At 35.5% G+C, this 21,455-nt stretch overlaps 1 protein-coding gene across 2 annotated transcripts in view; it reads left to right on the forward strand.

The window, feature by feature from the left end:
* The window catches only part of tmem184a (transmembrane protein 184a), a 30,532-nt gene extending 12,437 nt beyond the window's left edge, over positions 1-18,095 (forward strand). The window contains exons 4-10 of one of the 2 annotated variants that reach the window (XR_013784142.1): positions 3,258-3,348; positions 7,954-8,029; positions 9,079-9,170; positions 9,283-9,452; positions 9,574-9,771; positions 15,047-15,998; positions 17,470-18,095. Coding sequence is in view for 1 of the 2 variants with exons in the window: in XM_079415551.1 (XP_079271677.1) it covers positions 3,258-3,348; positions 7,954-8,029; positions 9,079-9,170; positions 9,283-9,452; positions 9,574-9,771; positions 15,047-15,279 (860 nt within the window). In the remaining variant the exon portion in view is untranslated. Of the gene's footprint in view, positions 1-3,257; positions 3,349-7,953; positions 8,030-9,078; positions 9,171-9,282; positions 9,453-9,573; positions 9,772-15,046 lie in introns of both variants that reach the window. The other variant, XM_079415551.1, reaches the window with a different exon arrangement.
* The last annotated feature ends 3,360 nt before the right edge of the window (positions 18,096-21,455 follow it).

Below are 21,455 nucleotides of genomic sequence, written 5' to 3' on the forward strand. Positions count from 1 at the left end.
ACTCTATAGGGCCACCTTTTGTCAAAAGTGGGGGGGTTAGTTTTAGCTACAGACACCAAACTCGGTACATATATTGTTCTAATCAAGCGGACAACTTTCTAATTTACAGTCATTAGCTACGACCACCAGGAAGTCGGCTATTTTTATTTTAATGTGGTTTTTTTGCAAAATCATGCTGTGAAGAAATTCATACTCCTCCAAGCAGAAACAAGTAATTCACACCAAACTTTTTTCAACATGATGCCAAGATACTGAAGATGCTATATTGCGAACGGATTTAGGATATCACGAACAGTGTTTTAATGGCAATTTATAAAAGTTACAGTAACAAAAGAGCAGTCATTTTCTTTATATCTTTAAAGTGCAGCTTCCAAACACTTCAAAACTTTTTACATATATAGAAAAAGTCATTCTGAGGAAATATGGTTTGTTTCATGACTTTACAAAACTCTATGGATAAGAGAGAATTAAAAAACTGTCAGACAGCTTGATGTCACTCTGCTTCTGTGTGTGGGGCGGGGGTGGGTGACTGTGTGGGTTGAGGGGGTGGGTGAGAGAGAGAGAGAGGGTCCGTTTAAACTTTTGATGCTTTAATAGTGGTTTAAATGTAACAGTAAAACAGGTCAGCTGACAGATGCAGACTAAGCTATAATGCAGGCAGAAATATTTCTCGAATACTTGGATAAATAAAATCGTTAAAAAATGCTTAAAGGTTTTGATAACACTTTATAATAAGGTCTCATTTGTTAACGTTAGGGAATGCATTAACTAACAATGAAAAATATATTTTTACAGAATGTTAATTCTTCATTGATGGTATGAACGATCAATGAACTAACAATGAACAACATTTATTAATCTTTTTAATGTTAGAATAGTCATGTTCAAAAGATACAACTTTAAATTTTAATGTATTAATACATTTTGGACTTAATATTAATTAACATTTAATATGGTATATAATTATTGTTGATGTTAACTAACAACAGTTAAATATAGTTTTTTTAACATTGGTTAATTCACATAAGTATGAACAATATATTTTTACTTTATTTATTTTAGTTAGTTCATGGAAAAATAAATTGTTAAATAATGTTTATAAATGATTAAAAGCTTTGGTAACTATAATGTCTCCTTTGTTAACATTAAATGCATTAACTAACATGAACTGCCAATGAGAAATATATTTTCACAGAATTTATTAATGTTTGTTGATGTTAATCAAAATATTTGTTATTTCACAGTGCATTAATTAATGTTAACAGATAAAATTTTAAATCTTAATGTTTCAGTTTTGAATATTAACTAACACTAATAAATACGGTAACACTTTCTATGAAGGCCGTATTTATAATACATTATAAAGGTATTCTTAAGGCATTATAATGAATGCATAATGCATTGGTAACACTTTATAATAACTGCATGCTATGAATCATTAGGTAAACATTAGTAAATAGTTAGTTCATCCTTTTATAAAGCATTGTGGCAACATTAATAGTCATTAGTAAGCAGTTTATAAATACAGCTATAAATGGCTTGTTCTTTATTTATTAGGCATATCTATCTTACAAAGTACATTTAAAGGCTCAGTTATCTTCCTAACAGAAAAAATAAACAAACACAACACAGAGGGATACAGAACATAAATATTTTTTCAAGATGCAAAAAATGAAACTGTACACTTTTTTATTTATTTACTTTTTTCAATGAAATTGCAGAGGTTTATTTTTCTTTTTCTTTTTTATCAAGTGTAAAGTTGTTTCTTTTTTTGCATCGTGAATTTTTTTTCTGGCGTTCTGTATCCCTCTGTTTTGTTTCTTTAACTTTTCTGTTTGGAAGATAAATGAGCCTTTAAATCTGCTTTTGTAAATGCTTTAAGGTATAAATAGTCCTCACTTTAGATGAGCTCACACAAATAGATGGCTGGCAACTGCTAAATGTTTTATAACTACCTGACTTAATCTTGAATTACAGCAGGAATATGTGTTAATAAAGCATTTATTAACACCGAGCAATTATTATGATGTCTAAATAATGATTTATAAATGTACATTTAAATAGTTTATTAATCATTTACTTACACTTTCTAAGTGATCTTATGATCCACTGAAAACTCCTAAATAACTGGTTTGTAAATAACATAATTTAGAAATGTTAAATTGATCATTAATAAAGTTTGAAAATACAATTATTAAACATTATATATATATATATATATATATGCTCGAGAACAAAACATTTATAGCTGCCTGTAAATGCCTTACGACATCTCTTGAGTGCATGAATGTTTATATAAAACTAATTGTATTAGTAGACTTAGGTAGGGTAGGTAGAATGTTCACATACTTGCATATAATCCTATATTCAGTTTGTCTGTTGAGGAACCATCAAAATAAAGTGTTAGCATACAGTATATTCAGCAGACACACTACTAATACTCTCGTGACTGCTAGTTGACATGTAGTTGCAGAGTTACTTATCAACAGCTGTCTAAAGGGTGCCATCAAAATAATCAAACTGATATTACAATAGAAATGGTTCAAAGCAAATGTGTCATATTACACATTCATCTGATCAGAGATCTGATCTTATGGCTGTTTGAGAGGAGAAAAAAAATAATAAAAAAATATATATATATATATATATATATATATATATATATATATATATATATATATATATCTTTATATATAAATTGTTCTTATAATATCTTATATCATCTCAAGAATATTTATAAAGTTATTTATAGTGCATTATGCATTAAAATACCTTTATTATGTATTATAAATACGGGCTTCATAGAAAGTGTTACCGTAAATACTATATACTTATTGTTCATATTAATTAATATAGTTAATGTTGTAAACTGAAACCTTACTGTAAAGTGTTACAAAGTTATAAAGTTTTATATTGTTCTGTGTGTGTGTGTGTGTGTGTGTGTGTGTTTCACAGAGTTGATGGTTTGGATTAACCCTTTAATTGTCGTATCCCTTTAAAACCAAACTGCCAGAGGGTTACTGTAATGCGTGTGCTCGCTGGGCACCGTTTTCCTGATGCCACCGGGGGTGGCGTATGCACTGACGGCTTGGGCCCGTCATCGCTGCTTGCAGCTATGTTTATTTATTTGTTAGTTTATTGGACGTGTCAAACATGTTCTGTTTGCTTATTTAAAACTCTCACTGCAAATTATTTATGGCTCTCATGTATGATTGGCTTATGTTGGCTGTTTTTTCTTTTTTTCTTTTTCATTCTAGCATTTGTGATATACAACTTCCTGAGTCTGTCTTTTGAGTACCTTGGAGGAGAAAGTGCCATCATGTCGGAAATAAGAGGAAAGCCTATTCAGTGAGTGTCTTCACATTTTACTTTTATTTTATTTTTAAACAACTGCTAGTGAGCAGCATTTTAAGGTATAAGTGTGTTTCCTAAGTAAAGGCATATTTCCAGCATGGAGAATGAAGTCCTACAAAATGCGTAGTAAAGAGCTTTGAGAAAGTAAATACAGCATAACGCAAGACACAATTAAACTCATGAAGCTCCTCTGGAAGTGTGATGGCTGTCACCTTGATTTTAAATGTTGTTGTCATCACTCACATGACTATGGAAGCATACGTGTAGCAAAATTCAGTTTGCAATGCAATATGTAAAATGGCCATGTATTTTTGTATTTAAATTTAACATTCCCATACATATGTGCAACATTTAGAGCAAAATGATAATTCAATTATATAATTTAAATTAGCCATTTTCTACACTAGTTATATATTTTAAAGCTTTATAAGTTGCAAAATTAAAGTGTATTACCCAGATATGTTTAACATGTCCAAGCAAAAACTGTTAAATTATGATTTAAATGCTGTTTTTCCTAAATGCATTTAGATTTAGGGGTAGGACACTTTGGATTGCATTTTCATCGTGATACCGTGGGATAATTGTAGCAAAATGTGAGAGTTTCAAAATACATTCTGAGCCAAAGGTGCAGCAAAATGGTGATTTTTTTAAATGTTTTATTTTTCTTAAATGCATTGACACTTACATATGACGTTTCAATTGCATGTTCATTAAATACTCCGTGATGAATATAGTTTAAGTCATTGTGGATTTGAAAATGCATTCCGAGCCGAGCACACCCCCTAGCTGTCAATCATTACATCAAGGCGGGGCTCGGCAACAGGACACACGATAGGTCAATATTCACCGTTAACCAAACGCTTTTCACCTGCCTGAACATCTCTCACCGTTTACGCCTGTTTCACGCATGCTCCATCTGTGTGCGTTATGTATGCGGTGCAGAAGCAGCATGGACTCATTGTGCTTTCACACAGGACGCATTTGCAGTCCGCTCCTGGTCCATGGCAGTTTACCACAAACACACCATTTATCCATTATTTTGATTTCAAATCTAAACGTTGTTAGCCTACTGAAAGTGCTTTTTCAGCATTGTGATCCTCTTTTATCACGTTACAGTTACACAATCTTTCATAGACATATTCACATTTAAACTCAATTCATATAAAAAAATGTATTAAATGCATTTGTAGATAGATTTTTATACTAAGTTGCTCAAGCAAGTGGAAACCCATTTAAACCGCATATAGCCCATGTTGTGTTAGGCTATCACAAATATTTTAAATTAAAACCATTGACAGAAAAAGTCGGCTCGTGCCTTACATTTAAATCTTTATTACAAACAGTCCTGCGGGTCTTAAAGCAAAATCGCTAATTTTGATTTCAAATCCAAACGTTGTTAGCCTATACTAAAAGTGACGGAGTATGTGTAAAACGGGCGTTACACTCTGATTGATGCACATAAGCAAACACACAGTGCTATTTTACACTTATTTACTACCTTACCTCATATTTTATTACTCTTTTATTTTTAATAAAAAACAGCGCGTTTTCCGTGGCTGCTGAACAGGGACGTGCAGAGAGGTCCTCAGGGGCAGGGGATCAAATGTAAAAAAAAAAAATAATTAATAAAAAAAAAAAAGGGCAATGTGACGACAAAAAATAATAATTATAGGTCAAAAGTTTGGATACATTAATATTTTATATTTTTGCAATAAGTCACTTATGGTCATCAAGCCTGCATTTTATTTGATAAAAATTTTAATATACTTTTAAATACATTTTATGCAATGCTGATTTATTTGCAATGTTGTAAACCTGTCATACTTTTTTTTTTTTTCAGGATTCTTTGAATAAAAAGTTGAATAAAACGGCAACATTTGTAACAATATACACTACCGTTCAAAAGCTTGCGGCCAGTATTTTTATTTTTATTTTTTTTAAGAAATTAGTTTTTATTCAGCAAGGATTTGTTAAATTGATAGAAACAATGATAGTAAAGATCGATATTGTTAGAAAACATCTCTATTTTGAATAAATGCTGTTCTTTTTAACTTTTTATTTATCAATGAACCCCAATAAAGTATCACAGGTTCCAAAATAAATAAATAAAATTAAAATAAAAAGCAAAAAATTAAGCAGCACAACTGGTTCCAACATTAATAATAAATCGGCGTATTAGAATGATTTCTGAAGGACCATCCGTTGAAGACTGGAGTAATGATGCTGAAAATTCATCTTTGAATCACAGGCAATAAATGATATTTTAAAGTATATTAAAATAGAAAAACATTATTTTATATTGTAATATTTCACAATTACAGTTTTTATGTATTTTTGATCAAATAAATGCAGGCTTGATGAGCATAAGACACTTTCATAATGCTGCATAATTATCAAAAATGGTAATATAATAACGTTCTTTCACGTCACAATTTCGCCAGCCTACACTTCACATAATAGGCCTGTAGGTGGTACTTGGGCTTCATTAACTATGAGAGTTTCATGAAATAGTAAATGGTGTAGGATAACATGCACAAATATAAGTGAGCCGAGCAGAAACAGCTCTTCCCACCTACATTTCACTGCTGGTTACACTCTGTATAATTGTGTATTTGACAAATAAAAAATCTTGAATCTTGAATTGAATAGCCTACTGATTACCATTATTGCGACTTTTGTTTTGTGCAGTGCTTTTGTAGTCATTCAGCATCTATTTTCTCAGCGATGTAGGCTAATTTGATTTATAAAATGAGACAAACCGCAGATCCAGATTGCTCCACAAATAAGTTTGTCTGTCCCATGTAATTTTCTACTGATTTATGAATAAGAACGGAAAATGACCACTCCACTTCACATTATTGTCCAATGAAATTTGAACTTGATCCAGATCATGATTGGTTGGTGTATTATACATGACAAACGGCATTGAGGAATTATGCAATATTCTAAAATATATAATATATGGATTTTTTATTAAATTGACATACTAGCTTTGATTAGTGATGAAAAATTTAAATTTTTTTTTTTTTTTTTTTTTCTTCCGTTGACCCACTCACTGAAAGAACCATATAGGCTATTGCTTGAGAGCCTATGGTTTCTGAACAGATTGTGGAATATCAGTCAGTCAAGCAAAACACACGCAACCCATAGCAACACCTCAGATTGACAGATATGTAAAAATAAACAGGAATTTTTTGACTTTTGAGTGATTAGTTACTGTTTTGTACACCTTGTCATGTTAATTACAATTCAAATGCATTTTGTTTTATTGATCACAATATCATTGATATTTGTCTGAGAGGGGCACTTTTGAATAATTTTGAAAAGGGGCAGGTGCAGTATAAGTAGAGAAGATAATTGTACACAGCTGAGAGTAGTGAGATACATTATTGGATGACTTGTATCCCACTACTCTCAGCTGTGTATAAATATCTTCTCTACTCATACTACTCTCTATTTTTGTGAAACTATACCTTGAAAAAGGCTACTAGCCGAAACGTTGGTTAATAAAATAGTCTATGCTTAAGTGAGTGTGCGGTTGTTCCCTCTTCATTAGGTCTTAACGGTGAATATTGACCTATCGTGCGTCCTGTTGCCGAGCCCCGCCTTGATGTAATGATTGACAGCTAGGGGGTGTGCTCGGCTCGGAATGCATTTTCAAATCCACAATGACTTGTACTATATTAATCGCGGGGTATTTCATGAAAATGCAATTGAAACGTCATATATGTAAGTTTCCATGCATTTAAGAAAACTAAAAGACATTTAAATCACCATTTTGCTGCACCTTTGGATCAGAATGTATTTTGAAACTCTCACTACATTTTGTTACAATTATCCCACGGTATCATGATGAAAATGCAATCCCAAGTGTCCTACCCCTAAATCTAAATGCATTTAGGAAAAACAGCATTTAAATGGGGGGTGGTGATGGCGCAGTGGATAAGACACATGCCTTTGGTGTGAGAGACCCGGGTTCGAATCCACTGTGAGACACCAATGTGTCCCTGAGCAAGACACTTAACCCCTAGTTGCTCCAGAGGCGTGCGACCTCTGACATATATAGCAATTGTAAGTCGCTTTGGATAAAAGCGTCAGCTAAATGAATAAATGTAAATGTAAATCATAATTTTGCAACAGTTTTTGCTTGGACATATTAAATGTCCAATCAATTTGGCTAATACATTTTCATTTTGCAACTTATAAAGCTTTAAAATATGTTTTTAATTTGCATATTAAAAGTGGTGTAGAAAAAATGGCAAATTTAAATTATATAATTGAATTTTCATTTTGCACTAAATGTTGCACACATGGTATGGGAAAATGTCAATTTAAATACAGAAATGCATTGCCATTTTACATATTGCATTGCCATTTTGCATATTACATTTCAAATTGAATTTAGCTACACATGCTTCCATACATGAGCACCATGACTCAGTGTGTCAGAGCATGTCTGCTAACCACTATATTAAGGCTTACACAACATGTTCTGTTTTTATACAAAACAACTTTGTCAGGCTGTTTTAAGAGATCATTTCATCTACCCTCAAGAATAGTATCACCTTTCAAATATTCCTTTTCATTTGCCTTTAACAGGTCTAGTTGCCTGTATGGGACGTGCTGTTTGGTAGGAATTAGTTACTCCATTGGCTTCCTGAGATTCTGCAAGCAGGTTTGTTCCCGTTTCTTTAAAATCAGAATGACTTTTCCTTCACAGCAACATTTTTCATAACATTTCTTTGTTTTAACTTTTTAAAAATCCTAAAATATTCAGCTTATTTCCAGTGAAGTCCAAAAGTGTGAGACCAAATTTAAAATCTGAGATGTAAAATCTGAAAATCAGCTGAACATTTTAGGATTGTATTATGTCTCACATCCCATTCTGTTTTGAGTACAAATGGCTGCGTAAATGACATTAATATGTTAATAAGAGGGTCTGAATTTCTGTGACTTCCTGTCTCGTCAACCGTTATCTACCCTTACTACCTGGATTGTTATAAAGTGGCAGCTGTTATCTTTGTACCATTGTCTTTTCTGAGGAGCTCCAGTGGTTAAAGCAGGATTATAAACCGTAGGAAGCAGGTGCAAGTCACTCGATAATAAACACAAAAAATAGCTATTGCCGCCAGCCTGATGCTGTCTGCGCGGCAGCTGAGGAACCCGCTCGCACTTTGAGAATAATACTGATGGAAATTGGATTTGAGAGGCCCGTCCCCAAAAAGACAGAAAAGAATGTGAATTGAACTTTTTTAATAGCAAGTAGAATTTCAAAACACATAAATCTGTCTGACCAGACACCTACATGTAGGATTTTTCAAAGCATCACCTTGCGATATACCAGACTGTAGCGGAGACGGCGCGTGCTTTAATTATTCTGCGATGGCTTTTCTCACAGACGGCTTCGATTTAAAACTTGAATTCCACGTTGATGTTTTTAGCAGTCGATTCTGACTTGCATGTAGTGAGATTGGGGGAAAATTCTCCTTTGTGTCATTCTCAATGAGTGGATTTGTCAGTCATGTCAAACTTTTGTGTTGATTATGAAAGAAATAAGCACTTCCTGTCAAAAATAAGCATGCCACATTACCATGCCTTTGAAAATGATGAGAACTGGAAGTTCTCTATCACTCAAACTATATTACAGGCCCATGTTGGCTAAATGGAACCGGCGTAAAAACTAAACCATCACTGTTACTCATCTGCTTCTGTTACATCATCTAGGCCACACTTCAGTTCTGTGTCGTGAAGCCCATCATGGCTGTCATCACCATCCTTCTGCAGGCTTTTGGCAAATATCACGATGGAGATTTTAAGTGAGCCACCCTGTGATTTATTCCATTTCATCTCATATCAACATTCCATAATAACATATCATTTTTTTTTTAATGAACTGTTTTACTCCTTGTTATGCTTCTTTTCATATAGTGTAACGGGAGGTTACCTTTACATCACCATCATCTACAACATCTCTGTCAGTTTGGCTCTCTATGCCCTCTTCCTCTTCTACTTCGCCACCAGTGACCTTCTGAGACCTTTTGAGCCTGTGCTCAAATTCCTCACAATCAAATCCGTCATCTTCCTCTCCTTCTGGCAAGGTTGGTTACACTGTGTTATATGTTCAGTATTCAACATTTTCTTTGTATATTGTTGTGGAGAAGCCAGGAACATGGAGTCACTGTTCCTCACTGCAAATATTTGGGTTGGTCTTTTTCTTAGGTATGGTATTGGCCATTCTGGAGCGATGTGGTGTGATCCCAGAAGCTCTGGTCATCGATGGTCATGAAGTGGGGGCTGGTACAGTGGCAGCTGGTTGGCAGAACTTCATCATCTGCATCGAAATGTTCTTCGCCTCCATTGCCCTCCGCTACGCCTTCACCTCCAGTGTGTACCGCGAGAAGAAGAGTGAAGCTCTAGGTTAGATGCTCATAAATCTGACACTTCAGAAAAACAAAGCAGAACTTTTTAACTTGTTGTTTAGAGGATCTTAGAAACATGCAACAGCAAGCTTTTATAAGGCAACTGGAAGTTTTATTCCTCAGGAGGGTTATGACTCACAGTTCAGAGAACTGCTGGAAAGCTCCACTCATAGAGACAGATCATCAAAATAACTCCTGTGTACTGGGAAACTCAGACCTGTGGCAGGTCCAATGATGCCATTTCACTTGAAAAATTAGGAAATGAAGTCTTCAGTAGGTGTTTTCTTGCTGCAAAACGTTCAAATGGGAATTTCAGTTGCAACATAATGAGGTCGAATTGACAACAATTTCAAGGAAGAGTTCACTTAAAAATTACAATTGACATCCGCCCTTATGTTGTTTGTTTGCAGAAGGGGTGTCATGATATCAGATTTTCTCTACACAATTATTGTGGCTTAAAGAATATCACAATATCTGTAGAAATTTTGGTGGAAAAAATAATGCTATCAGTCAAATTCCGGATTCATTTTATGTTTTTTCTTTTTTTTCCCACTTAAAAAAGAATCACACTCAACAAAGTTTGTAACCTCCTCTGACATGATTTTGTGTGGCAGTAACAGCTACACACTTTGAGTTTGTTGTTAACCACTCCTTTTTGGACATTTAATGTTAGGTGGCAACCAGTGTTAAGGTGCAATAACACCACCTACTGCGTTGGAGTGTCAACCAGACAAACTGCCAGTTACTGCCACTGGAATATTTATGATATTAATGTATGTGTAACATTTAAAATGAAATCAATATTTCATTTAATTAAATATCACTGTTCTCATCGACTGCTGTATATTACAACAGCCCTAGTTCACAGAACATAAAAGGAGAAATTTAAGAATGTTTTCGCAGCTCTTTGTAATGCCATGAAAGCAGCAGGGACCATTATCAGTAAAACCAAAAAAAATATCCAGAAAAGTAGTCCATATGTCTGTCTAGTGCACTGTTCGAAGTCTTCCCAAACCATACAATTGCTTTGTGCAACAAAACGACTAAGACTAAGTTGTTATTAGATTAAAAATTCTCCAAATGATGGTTAGGACTTAAATGACGTCTCGTGTAAAAACCCTTCTTTAATGAAGTCAATACAGGTTTAGAACAAACACGAGTCACTGCCTGTTTACAGCTTGTCTCTTCATGCATTTTCTCTGACCGGATAGCTATCCCATCATGAAAAGACATTGTGTAAATGCCCTCCGAAATGGTTTTGTGACTGATTATATCCGATCACTCAAACCACTTCAAGGAAGGGATCTAAGACGCATTCCAGATAAAACAAGACAAGTGTAAATGCATAAGTGCGTGTTATAGGCTGTATGACGTTATAGTCAAATATGACAGCTGTAGTGCATCCTCGCAGATGAGTAACTAAGTATCTCTTCAGCGAGCCGACGGGCAAACTGCCACAGATGAAACTAAAATAAAGCCTATATCTGTTGCTTTCGTTGATATGAACTTAAATTTGCGTTGAGTGCAGGAATTGAAAGTCGGATTTATATCTGTTTTGCAGAGACACATTTATGTGACCAAGTGTAACTGAAACCATTTTAACAAATTAGATATCCCTAAAAACACATTAAGTGACCAGGTGTAAACAGGCCCTATGACAGAATTATCATGTTTTGATTAACTAAATGTTTCAATGTGTATTGTTAGAGGAATAGTGTTGCATATCACACACTTTTATATACTCCTTTTAATAGCAGTATGTGCAGTGCAGAAAGTAGTATGCTTGTAGTATATCATTCTGATCAAGTCCTCAGGGCTACAAAAGCCTCTTCACGCTTAACGGATTAGTCATATTTTGCCGCTCGTGCTTTTCAAGGTGGTGAAGAATAGTTCTGTTTCAATTTCCACCAAATTAAGCTGTAATGTCAGTTCAGCTGCTGAATGTTAAAAGCTGCATTAGATTTGTGTTCTGACTTCAAGAGGCCTCCATGAAATATAAGTCGACTGTCAGTCAGATATGCATGTTTCAAGCCTTGTGTCAGTTCAGTGTTAATATTCAAAGCATGAAGTCGTCTTCTTTCACAGTAAGCGAATTGAAGCACACTGCTTAACATTTGTTTGCATGGATATGTGAGACAACCTACAAATGTGTTAAGAACCCTTCACCTTACTGGCATATGAAGGCATGGTGGTATTTTCCATAGTTTAAGACAGAGCTCAAAGGGTGAAGTCGCTGCTGGTTTCATAACATTTCACTGGTGAAAAAAGGTCATGACTGTAGTGAAGCCTTCTAGGAGTGCCTTTTTTCCCAAAGCGGACCAGCTGTGAAGAAGTTCAGGACAGTTTCCTGATCCTGAGTTTTCACACTCCACCCATGAGGGCAGGTCCCAAAACGTCCATCCGTTCACACACAGTACAGTTCTCAGGCTGGCAGCTGGAGACCTACAAGCACAGTTAAAGTATTTCTCGAACTGGGGGTCAGAAACTTGCACCCCTCTTGTGGCAGTCTGCCGTCACCTTTGTCCAAGCTCTCATCCATCAGCCACAAGGCAAGATGCAGTTAGCTGGAACTCATCATTCTGCAGTGTATCAGGCTGTACTCTGCAAGCTCATTTAATGCATCCACAGCGGAGACAAATATAGGAACTCTGGGATTGTGAATTTCTTTCCAGGCCTCTCCAGCCTGTAGAAGATAAATGAAGCAGAAGAGTGATTTGGCAACCACATCAGTGGAGCAGAGCACCGCATTTCTAGCGTTTTCATCCTGGTTTCTATTTTGCGAACAGCTGGGTTGGACCTTGGCGGTGCTCGTGGTCATGTGCTCACAAGAGTGATGATAATGGCAAGATTGCATTGTGTTGACATGTTACCGGCTGTTAACAGATTGTATAATCCAAACAAACAAAATAGCTCAGAAATGTGAAATATGACTCTTATGCTTTGTCTCACTGGGCATGTTGTTTATTGTTCATCAAGGCTCTCTTGAAGTCTGTTTGTCTGCATCAGGTACATTAAGTCTTTCAGTTAAGTACTTCAGTTATTTATTGGTGGGATGGATCAGACTAGACTAGGTCTGCGTATGGTGAATTTTTTTAAATCACGTTTCAAATTATACTTTGTCAAATTCCCACCCACACCTTTCATATTTTGTGCTGCTCCCATCCACAAAAGCTTATAGGTAGAGGTCTGTACAGATTTTCAGTCCCTTTCCTATAGGTTTCTTTCACACTCCCACAAGAAATTCTCCCTCCCGCCCGCAAAATCTTGAAGGTAGCGACCTACGTAGATTTTATTTTAGCCCCTCTCCCATAAGATTCTGTTTCGTTCTGATACCATAAGGTATTTTTCCAATTTCTTATCACACACAACAATAAAAATATCCAATAACTATTTATTTTTATTGTTGAATAGATGAAAAACACGAGATTATGTACCTTAAAAATACATTTGACTAAAGCCCTATTCTTCTAAATTTTCTAAATGACATTTTGAGTTACAGATCTTATCATCTGACATCTGTGATTCTACATATCGATTCAGTTGGGACTAACATCTCCGTGTTTACTACAGAGGTGGGAAAGGAAAATTAAACACAGTTTTACTACAAATAAAATAAAAAAAAGTTACATTTGTTAAATTGTTATAATTAAACTAAGGTAACCACAAATGAACATGGTTTTGCTCTACGAACCATAGCTTAACCATGGTATTTGTAGTAAAACTGTGGTTATACTAATGGTATTCAATCTGCATGACAATCTAGCTCTTGATTTGAGAGAGATTTGATTTATTTTTTTTTCTTTGCCTGGACCATCAAAAAAAAAACATCAAAGACACACGCGGTAGAAAGAGCGTCTACAGTAGTTCACATATGCCAAAACACAAAGAGCTGCGTTAAAAAAAATTATAATGTTGAAATATTGACACTCCGATACAGATGGAATTAGATTTCTCAGAGGATCACACAGTTAGGTAAAAGCAGTAGGTAATGTGCTTTGAAATTATTACAGAGGTAGTGTGAGGAAAAACAGATTGGCAGACTCGGATGGGATTTAAGGGATAGTTCACCCAATAATGAAAATTCTGTCCTTAATCGCTTACCTTCCTGTCATTCCGAAACCATAAGACCTTCGTTCGTCTTCAAACACAAATTAAGATATTTTTGATGAAATCCGAGAGCTTTCTGATCTTCCATAGACAGCAACACAACTGACACATTCAAGGCTCAGAAATGTAGTAAGGACATCATTAAAATAGTACATGTGACATCAGTGGTTCAACCTTAATTTCATGAAGTTATGAGAATACTTCTTGTGGACAAAGAATACAACAGTAACGACTTTATTCAACAATTCTTCTCTTCCCTGTCAGAAGTCATCGCACATTCACGACATACCACAACGCATGCGTGTGCATTCCTCTTTGCAAACAAGCCGCAGCACATCTGGGTTCTATGTCAGAACGCTGGCTCCTGCATCAGCAGCACCACACACATGCATCATGGTACTTTCGTGAAAGCGTGGCGAAGACTGTCTGACACAGCAGAGAAGAATTGGTGAATTAAGTTTTGTTTTCTTTGTGCACTAAATGATGTCGCAAGGACTATTTTAACAATGTCCTTACTACGTTTCTGAGCCTTAAACCTGTCAATTGCGTTGTTGTCTATTCAGGGTCAGAAAGCTCTCGGATTATAACAAAAATATCTTAATTTGTGTTCTGAAGATGAACAAAGGTCTTACAGGTTTGGAACGACATGAGGGTGAGTAATTAATGACTGAATTTAGATTTTTTTTGGTGAACTATCCCTTTAAAATCATAATGTATGTCTGTGAAACACAAATTTCTCTAATTAGCTCCCTGGAAAACTAGTCGTCCTGTCTGATTAGGGTTTAAGTTGTTACGTATGTTGTGGGAGTTCCACAAGTCACTTCTTTCTCTTGCTTTCTGCTCACAGATGAATATTTTCCCTCCTGATTCAAAACGTGTCCCGCACTGGCCAGGTCCCACAGGAGTTCAGACCTTTACATTAGACAAGGGCTCAAATGTTGACCTCATTATATAGTTATGATGTCATGGGTTTTAATTATGAGGCTGTGTGTGAAACTGCCTCTTATTTTCTTTGTTTTGGTTACATCAATCTCACGGTTCTTGCCTTTCCAAGTTCTGGTAGTACAAAAACATTCGTATTTGCTCATTTAAAGTCTCCGATGTCATCGGAAATATGTTATGTGATATTTGACGCTTTAATCTGTTGTTTCATTTTGTTTTTGTAGAGAATGTAGCACCTATGCACAGCATATCCAGTGGCCTGAAGGAGACCATTAACCCTGGAGACATGGTTCAGGATGCAATCCACAACTTCTCTCCGGCTTACCAACAGTACGCACAGCAGTCCACCCAGGAAGTAGTGCAACCCAACATGAATGACAAACCAGGGACCAGCACCTCCAAGAGTTCGAAGAAATCTGATAAAGTGATGCTGATCGACACGGATGATGAGTTCTAGTGCCCCGTCTGTCCTGATCTATCTATTTATTTAATCCGAAACAAATTTGACTCTTTAGAACTTTGAGGACCCTAATCATGTAAATCAGCTCATGATTTTTTTTTTTTTTTCTCTGACCCGTTCTGAGACATGGCCGATAAACATGGGGCACAGAGAGCTGTTCAGATGGAATGAATCAGAGACTGACACTTTAGGGAGCCATTCTTGCATCTGGTTGTTTGAAGTATTTGCTCAGCAGCCCTCTGCTGGGTCTCAGGATGAATTGAACTGGCTCTCAGAGATGCCCTGGCTTTGGAGATCGCACTTCAAACTCTTGTCTGCTGCTCTTTGAAACCTTTGTATCAATCAGGCCACTCTGAGCACTGCCCCCACTTGATTCGGAGGTTCATTAATTTTCACACCAGGCCTTCAAAGAGTGTGAGATCTGATGCAAAAACGCAAGTCTCAGCCATCATGGTGTATTTTAATTGCAAATCGTTTGTATTCAACAGTTATTTGGTTGGTTAAAGCTTTAACCTGTGACAAGTGTATAATGGCACAGGTGTTACCGGGGCATTTTAATTTGTTAATGTTAAATTATGTTTAGTTCTCCGCTGTTTGCCGTTCAAAGGCGTTTTGCCTATTTGTAAACAGTCCAACATAAAATGTATTTAGTTAACTATCAGACAAAGCTATTGAAATGTTTATTTACTGCTACTTACCACAAAGTAAGTCCTGGGGCCCGTTTCAGAAAGGAGGTTAAGTGAAAACTCTGAGTATGTTAACCCTGAAATCAGGGAAACTCTGGGTTTTCGGTTTCAAAATGGGAGGTTTGTCAAACCCGAGAAAGCAGGGTAAGTCAAGCCCGTTTCTGAAAGAGAGGTAACTTATATTCCGAGTCAGTTACCGTAGTAACTTACTCTGTGAACCTAACCTGGTCGGGAGCAGGTTTTCTTCGGTAAACCCAGAGTTTCTTTCGGTCTCCTCCCCCTTTTTATAGTGTTAGCGAAGTTTAAATACCTTATTCATTCATTCACGCTGCAAAATAGATTTTCTTACCAAGTATTTTTGTGTTATTTCAAGTACAAATATAAAAAAATTCTTAATATGCATCTTATATAATTTCACAGGACTGTAGGTCAGTGGTATAAAAATTGGTTTAAATGAGGCTGATCTGATAAATGATGTTCACTTGATAACATCATTCTGTGACGTCTGGAAGTAACCCAATAATCCGAATTTCCTTCAGGACTTCCAGTGTGGAAGCTTGGATGCATTGGTGACAAGCATATCCCCACCATCACCCCTTCTGAAAATGAAACCGATTACTTTATGGAATGGAAGGATGCCAGATGGAAGGGTAGTATAAGCCATAACCACCACCACAGCTGTTAAATAAACAAATTAGTCACAATTCTTTGGTCATCTTTATTTCCTAATACAAAAGAAAAAGTTATTTTTATGTTACTTTTGGATTTTAGAAATCTTCCAATACTTGACCATCTCCTCTTCATCTGTCAGTGGTGCAGGTGCAGGTTTTCCCCCCTTTTTGGGAGTCTCTGCCTTCTTGCTGTCGACAAGTCAGTAGTTAATTTTATTACTGTAATTAAGAAATGTAACAGGTTGGATTAGAGAATATTTAATTATGTGAAAAAAGCTGCAGCGCATTGAAATAGACACTGAATTATATTTAATGTCAAAAGTCATGTAGCCCACACCCATGAACCTTTCATGTTTAAAGCTTTACCTTGATTTAATTGTGTTTTTATACTTTTATATAGTTTTTTAGCTGCTGCCACGTTCTTGTTTTTTTTTTTTTTTTTTTTTTGTGATCATGAGATACCATTAAAATGAATTTTAGTTCAATAATTTATAGTTTTCACCTCTGATATTATAAAAGTTATTAAGTTATTGGCAGTTATTAAGAATTAAAGTTATGCATTGACGGAAGTACGCACGCTGATGTCTTTTTGGCGGGAGCTGTTGCCATGGTGAATCGTAATTTCGGCGCTCCGCTGATCATGACTTTTCATAGTCATGGTGCACGAGCTTAACTCAGAGTCAACCTACTCAGAGTTGAGTAAACTAACTCAGTTCAGCTGTTTTGTAACCGAAAACTCAGAGTTTCCCGTCTCAGAGTAAGTCAACTCTGAGTTCATGTTTAAACTCAGAGTTGGTTGAACCTCCTTATTGAAACGGGCCCCTGGTCAGTACTTTCGAAACAGAGTTTAAAGTCTTTAAAGTCCTGTCTTTTGAAGATTCTGAGCACACCCTGTTTTGTCTTGAATGAGAATTGTTTTCAAAATATTTGATGTATTTGTTAATCTACTCCTGTAGTTCATTTGATCACGTTTTGCAATTACTATCATCAAAGATATGGACTTCAAAATGAAACAACCTATGTTTTGTGATTCATAGTTGCGGTCTTCACTTTATAGATAAAAGAAGTTGACTTGTTTTGTCTATAATGTAGCCATGCATGTCATCATTGTTAAATGAATGTTAAGAGGCAGCATTATGCGAGTATGACTTGTGCCAATGATTGCTGCCTTACGGCTGTGGATTATGAAGTGATGTGTCTATAGTATATTGTGTTAAAGAGTATGATCTGTAAACAGATATTTAATACTGATATTTTAGCTACCTGTACAGTTGGTTTGATGACTAAATCTGTTCTCATAGGAAATAAATGAAAGGGAGTGGATTTATTTTTATTTTTTTGTCTTACAACAAGACTTGTGAATCAAACAAGGTTACATGAGAAAAGCTTTATTTAAAAGTACAAAACAAACACTGCAGACTTTGTACAGGAATAATTTACCACCTCAAATTTGGCCAGAATGGAAAAAATGAATGATTTCATTTGTACATGAGGGTAGTTCATTAAAAAGAAAACAGAAGAATGTAAATAAAATAATTTAGATGTTGAAGATAAAAAACAAAAATAAATAAAGATCAATGTGATACAAGCAGATTAATGATGAGAATCATGAATACAATTAATCTAAGCCTATTTTTGCTGCCTTTCATGGTGTCCAACAATCGCTGTTTTATGTATAGCACAATTACGAATACAAGACCTATCAAACAGCATGGTTGCACGTGGAAATAAGATTTTACAAACAACCACACCCATTCATACAGTACTTAAATGATGACAAGCTCAATGTTAAAGGCACTATTTTAACTACAAATAACATGACTACTCCCCCCCCCCCCCCCCCCCCAATACCTTGCAGTTCCATCTTAACATTGACAAATATAAAGTAATAATTTGGAGCAGCATACTTTATATGTCATGGAGTTTCTCTAAGATTTTTATAGGCAAGTGTGTTTTAAAGAGCATTGGTTAAAATTCCTATGTGCATTCATGGTAAATAGCTTTTAAGGACTGACTGAGCACATATTATATACTTTGAAAAATAGATATATTCAAATGTAAAATATAGAATAATTTATCCCATTCAGCCCAAAAGGCCACATACAGCATACATAGAATAATAATAAAAAAGACAGAAAAAGTACCCACTTAGTTTAAAGACCATTTTCACCATCTAACTGTGTTAGGAGGAACGTTTACTGCACAAAACTGCTTCAAAATAGGGAAATGTCTACAGGCCTCAGTCACAAGATGACCTGTAATGCCCCTGTCAGTACTGATTTTGCTTTTAATCTAATTAAATCTACACAAATAACTACAACGAACTGGCCAAAAACACTAGCATCCCTGTGAAATTACAGAATAGTTCTGTGATGGCATGTTCGGTTCTTAGTCTGAATTGGGGCATTGCAATCTAGTTACTAGAGGGTGTAGTTTTATTTAACTCACAATAAAAAATATTAATAAAAGAATAGAAATGAAGTGAACTTTAAAGAAAGCACACAGAAAGATTATGCCTTTGGTGGCAGCTGAAATGAACAATAAAGCAAAACAGCAATGCCTCAATAGTCCAAGAAATGATAGCTCTTGGTGTCATCAGCATTTGATCACAGCATTTTGAAAAATAGAGAAACACAAATCACCACCAGATGTCAGTGTAAAGCACAGAAAGAGTTGTTTTGTCAATTTCTCTCTAAAAAAAAAAAAAGTATACTTGTATACTCTGTCACTGTAATTCCATAAAGAAGAAGTGACACATTGCACTTCCTACCAAGGGAAGTAAATTCAGATAAATTCTAATATTATGTAATGTATAAAGTCTAAGAGGAACATTAAAAATGGGCCACAACATGACGAATGGAAAATTCCTGGGTTTTTTCAGTCTAAAAAGCTTTTGTGGCCTAAAGGGAAAGTATAGACAGCAATTTAAAAACCCATAAGTCAAGAAAAGAGGATCTGCCAACCAGAGCTGTGGTCACATTTAAAAGAACAACAGAGGTTTGAAATGCTGACTGTAGGACCAAAAACAATGCAAATAAATGATGAATACTGAAATTACGCTTTCTTCTATGGGACATCTGAACTAAATTCAGTTAAATAGACCATTGTAATTAAAAAGAAGTACAACAATCACAGCACTTAGAAAGTATTTCATGTCCTGGATACATATAAACTATAGAAACAATGGGAAACATCAGATCTAGATTGTTTTGGGGGATAAAGAAACATATAGTGGAGATATAAAAATGCTAAGGGCACAACAGGACCCCAGAGATAAGGGGCGAACAGTGGGCTTCCCAGCAGCACAACACCCCTCTAATGCTTCCTGCAGTGGTGGAAGGGCTCACACGAACAGTCATATCCACTTAGGTAAGAGACTATCCTGATTTCAGCCATCTTCATTTTAATGACAGATTAGGTTTACCAAATACAGACGGTGTGTTAATGTTTTCGGATAAACATTTGAGCTGGTTTCAGGACACCAGGATTCTCCTTACCCAAAGTGTCTGTGTCGAAATATCAAATATTTGCATTTTATATACATTTGAATCAGGGTTACCAACACCGGCAGTGGCACCTTTTCTGACTTAGCAGTAGGAATGCTTTCTGAGCAGACCGAGTTTTCTATACGAAGCTGGGAGCTTAACTTTGACATTATAAGGCTGTTAACTCAGTTCTGTAATATACAGGTTATAACTAAACTGTATTTCTTCTATTTTTGCAGAGACAGCTCCTGTTATGACAATATCCAATATGGATTACCTACCATTTTATGGTGTCGTATAGAGACAGGTCAGGAAAAACGGTATATCTTTGAGATAACTGACAACACAGATGTGCCATTTGGATGTTATCATCAACACGTTACACGTTAGGATAATTAACTTTATACGAACTAACCTCTCATAAAACAAATACAACAATTAAAAAAAAAACTCCATGAAGTGCCCTTTTCTAGAAACCCAGTTACTCCGTAATTTCAGTCATGAATATTCACATACGTCAGTCTGCTTTGCAAGTGCTTCATAGTATTATACTGTAATTCAACAGTTAAAATAAGTGCCGTTTTCCCATTTGGGATTCCTATGTTTAAACTGCTTACTAAGAGAGGATTGGCTCATTTCCCATTGGATAATTTGCTCTGTTTATCAGTAATGTAATGCTTCATGATAAGGATTTGCCCTTGATGTCGATAACATCATTCTCAACTTTGGTCTGTGTCAGTCACATCTGATTTTTGAGCAGGATCAGAATCGCTGGTCTTTCACAATGATCGGTAGTAATGTATTATGAGTTTATGCCAACGTATTTCATGATGCAAGATGACATCACATAAACTGTGTCAAAAACGGTTCCCTGTTCAAAAGTTTGGGGTCTGTAATAACGGTTATGCTTTTGCTCACCAAGGCTACATTTATTTGAACAAAAAACACAGGGGAATATAATTACAATTGAAAATAATTTTCTATTTTATTATACTTTATGAATCCTGTGATGCAAAGCTGAATTTTCTGAATCATTACTCCTGTCTTCAGCGTCACATGATCCTTCAGAAATCATTCTAATTTGCTGCTCAAGACACATTTCTTACAATTATGAATGTTGAAAACAGTTGTGCTGATTAATATTTTTGTGGAAAACAGTCATTTCAGGATTCTTTTGATGAATAGTCATAAGTAGCACGGGGATATTTGTAGCAATAGCCAACAATATATTGTATGGGGCAAAAGTATCGATTTTTCTTTTATGCCAACAATTATTAGGATATTAAGTAAAGATCATGTTCCGTGAAGATATTTTGTACATTTCCTACTGT

This window comes from Barbus barbus, assembly GCF_936440315.1.
Source record: "Barbus barbus genome assembly, chromosome: 4".
Taxonomy (NCBI): Eukaryota; Metazoa; Chordata; class Actinopteri; order Cypriniformes; family Cyprinidae; genus Barbus; species Barbus barbus.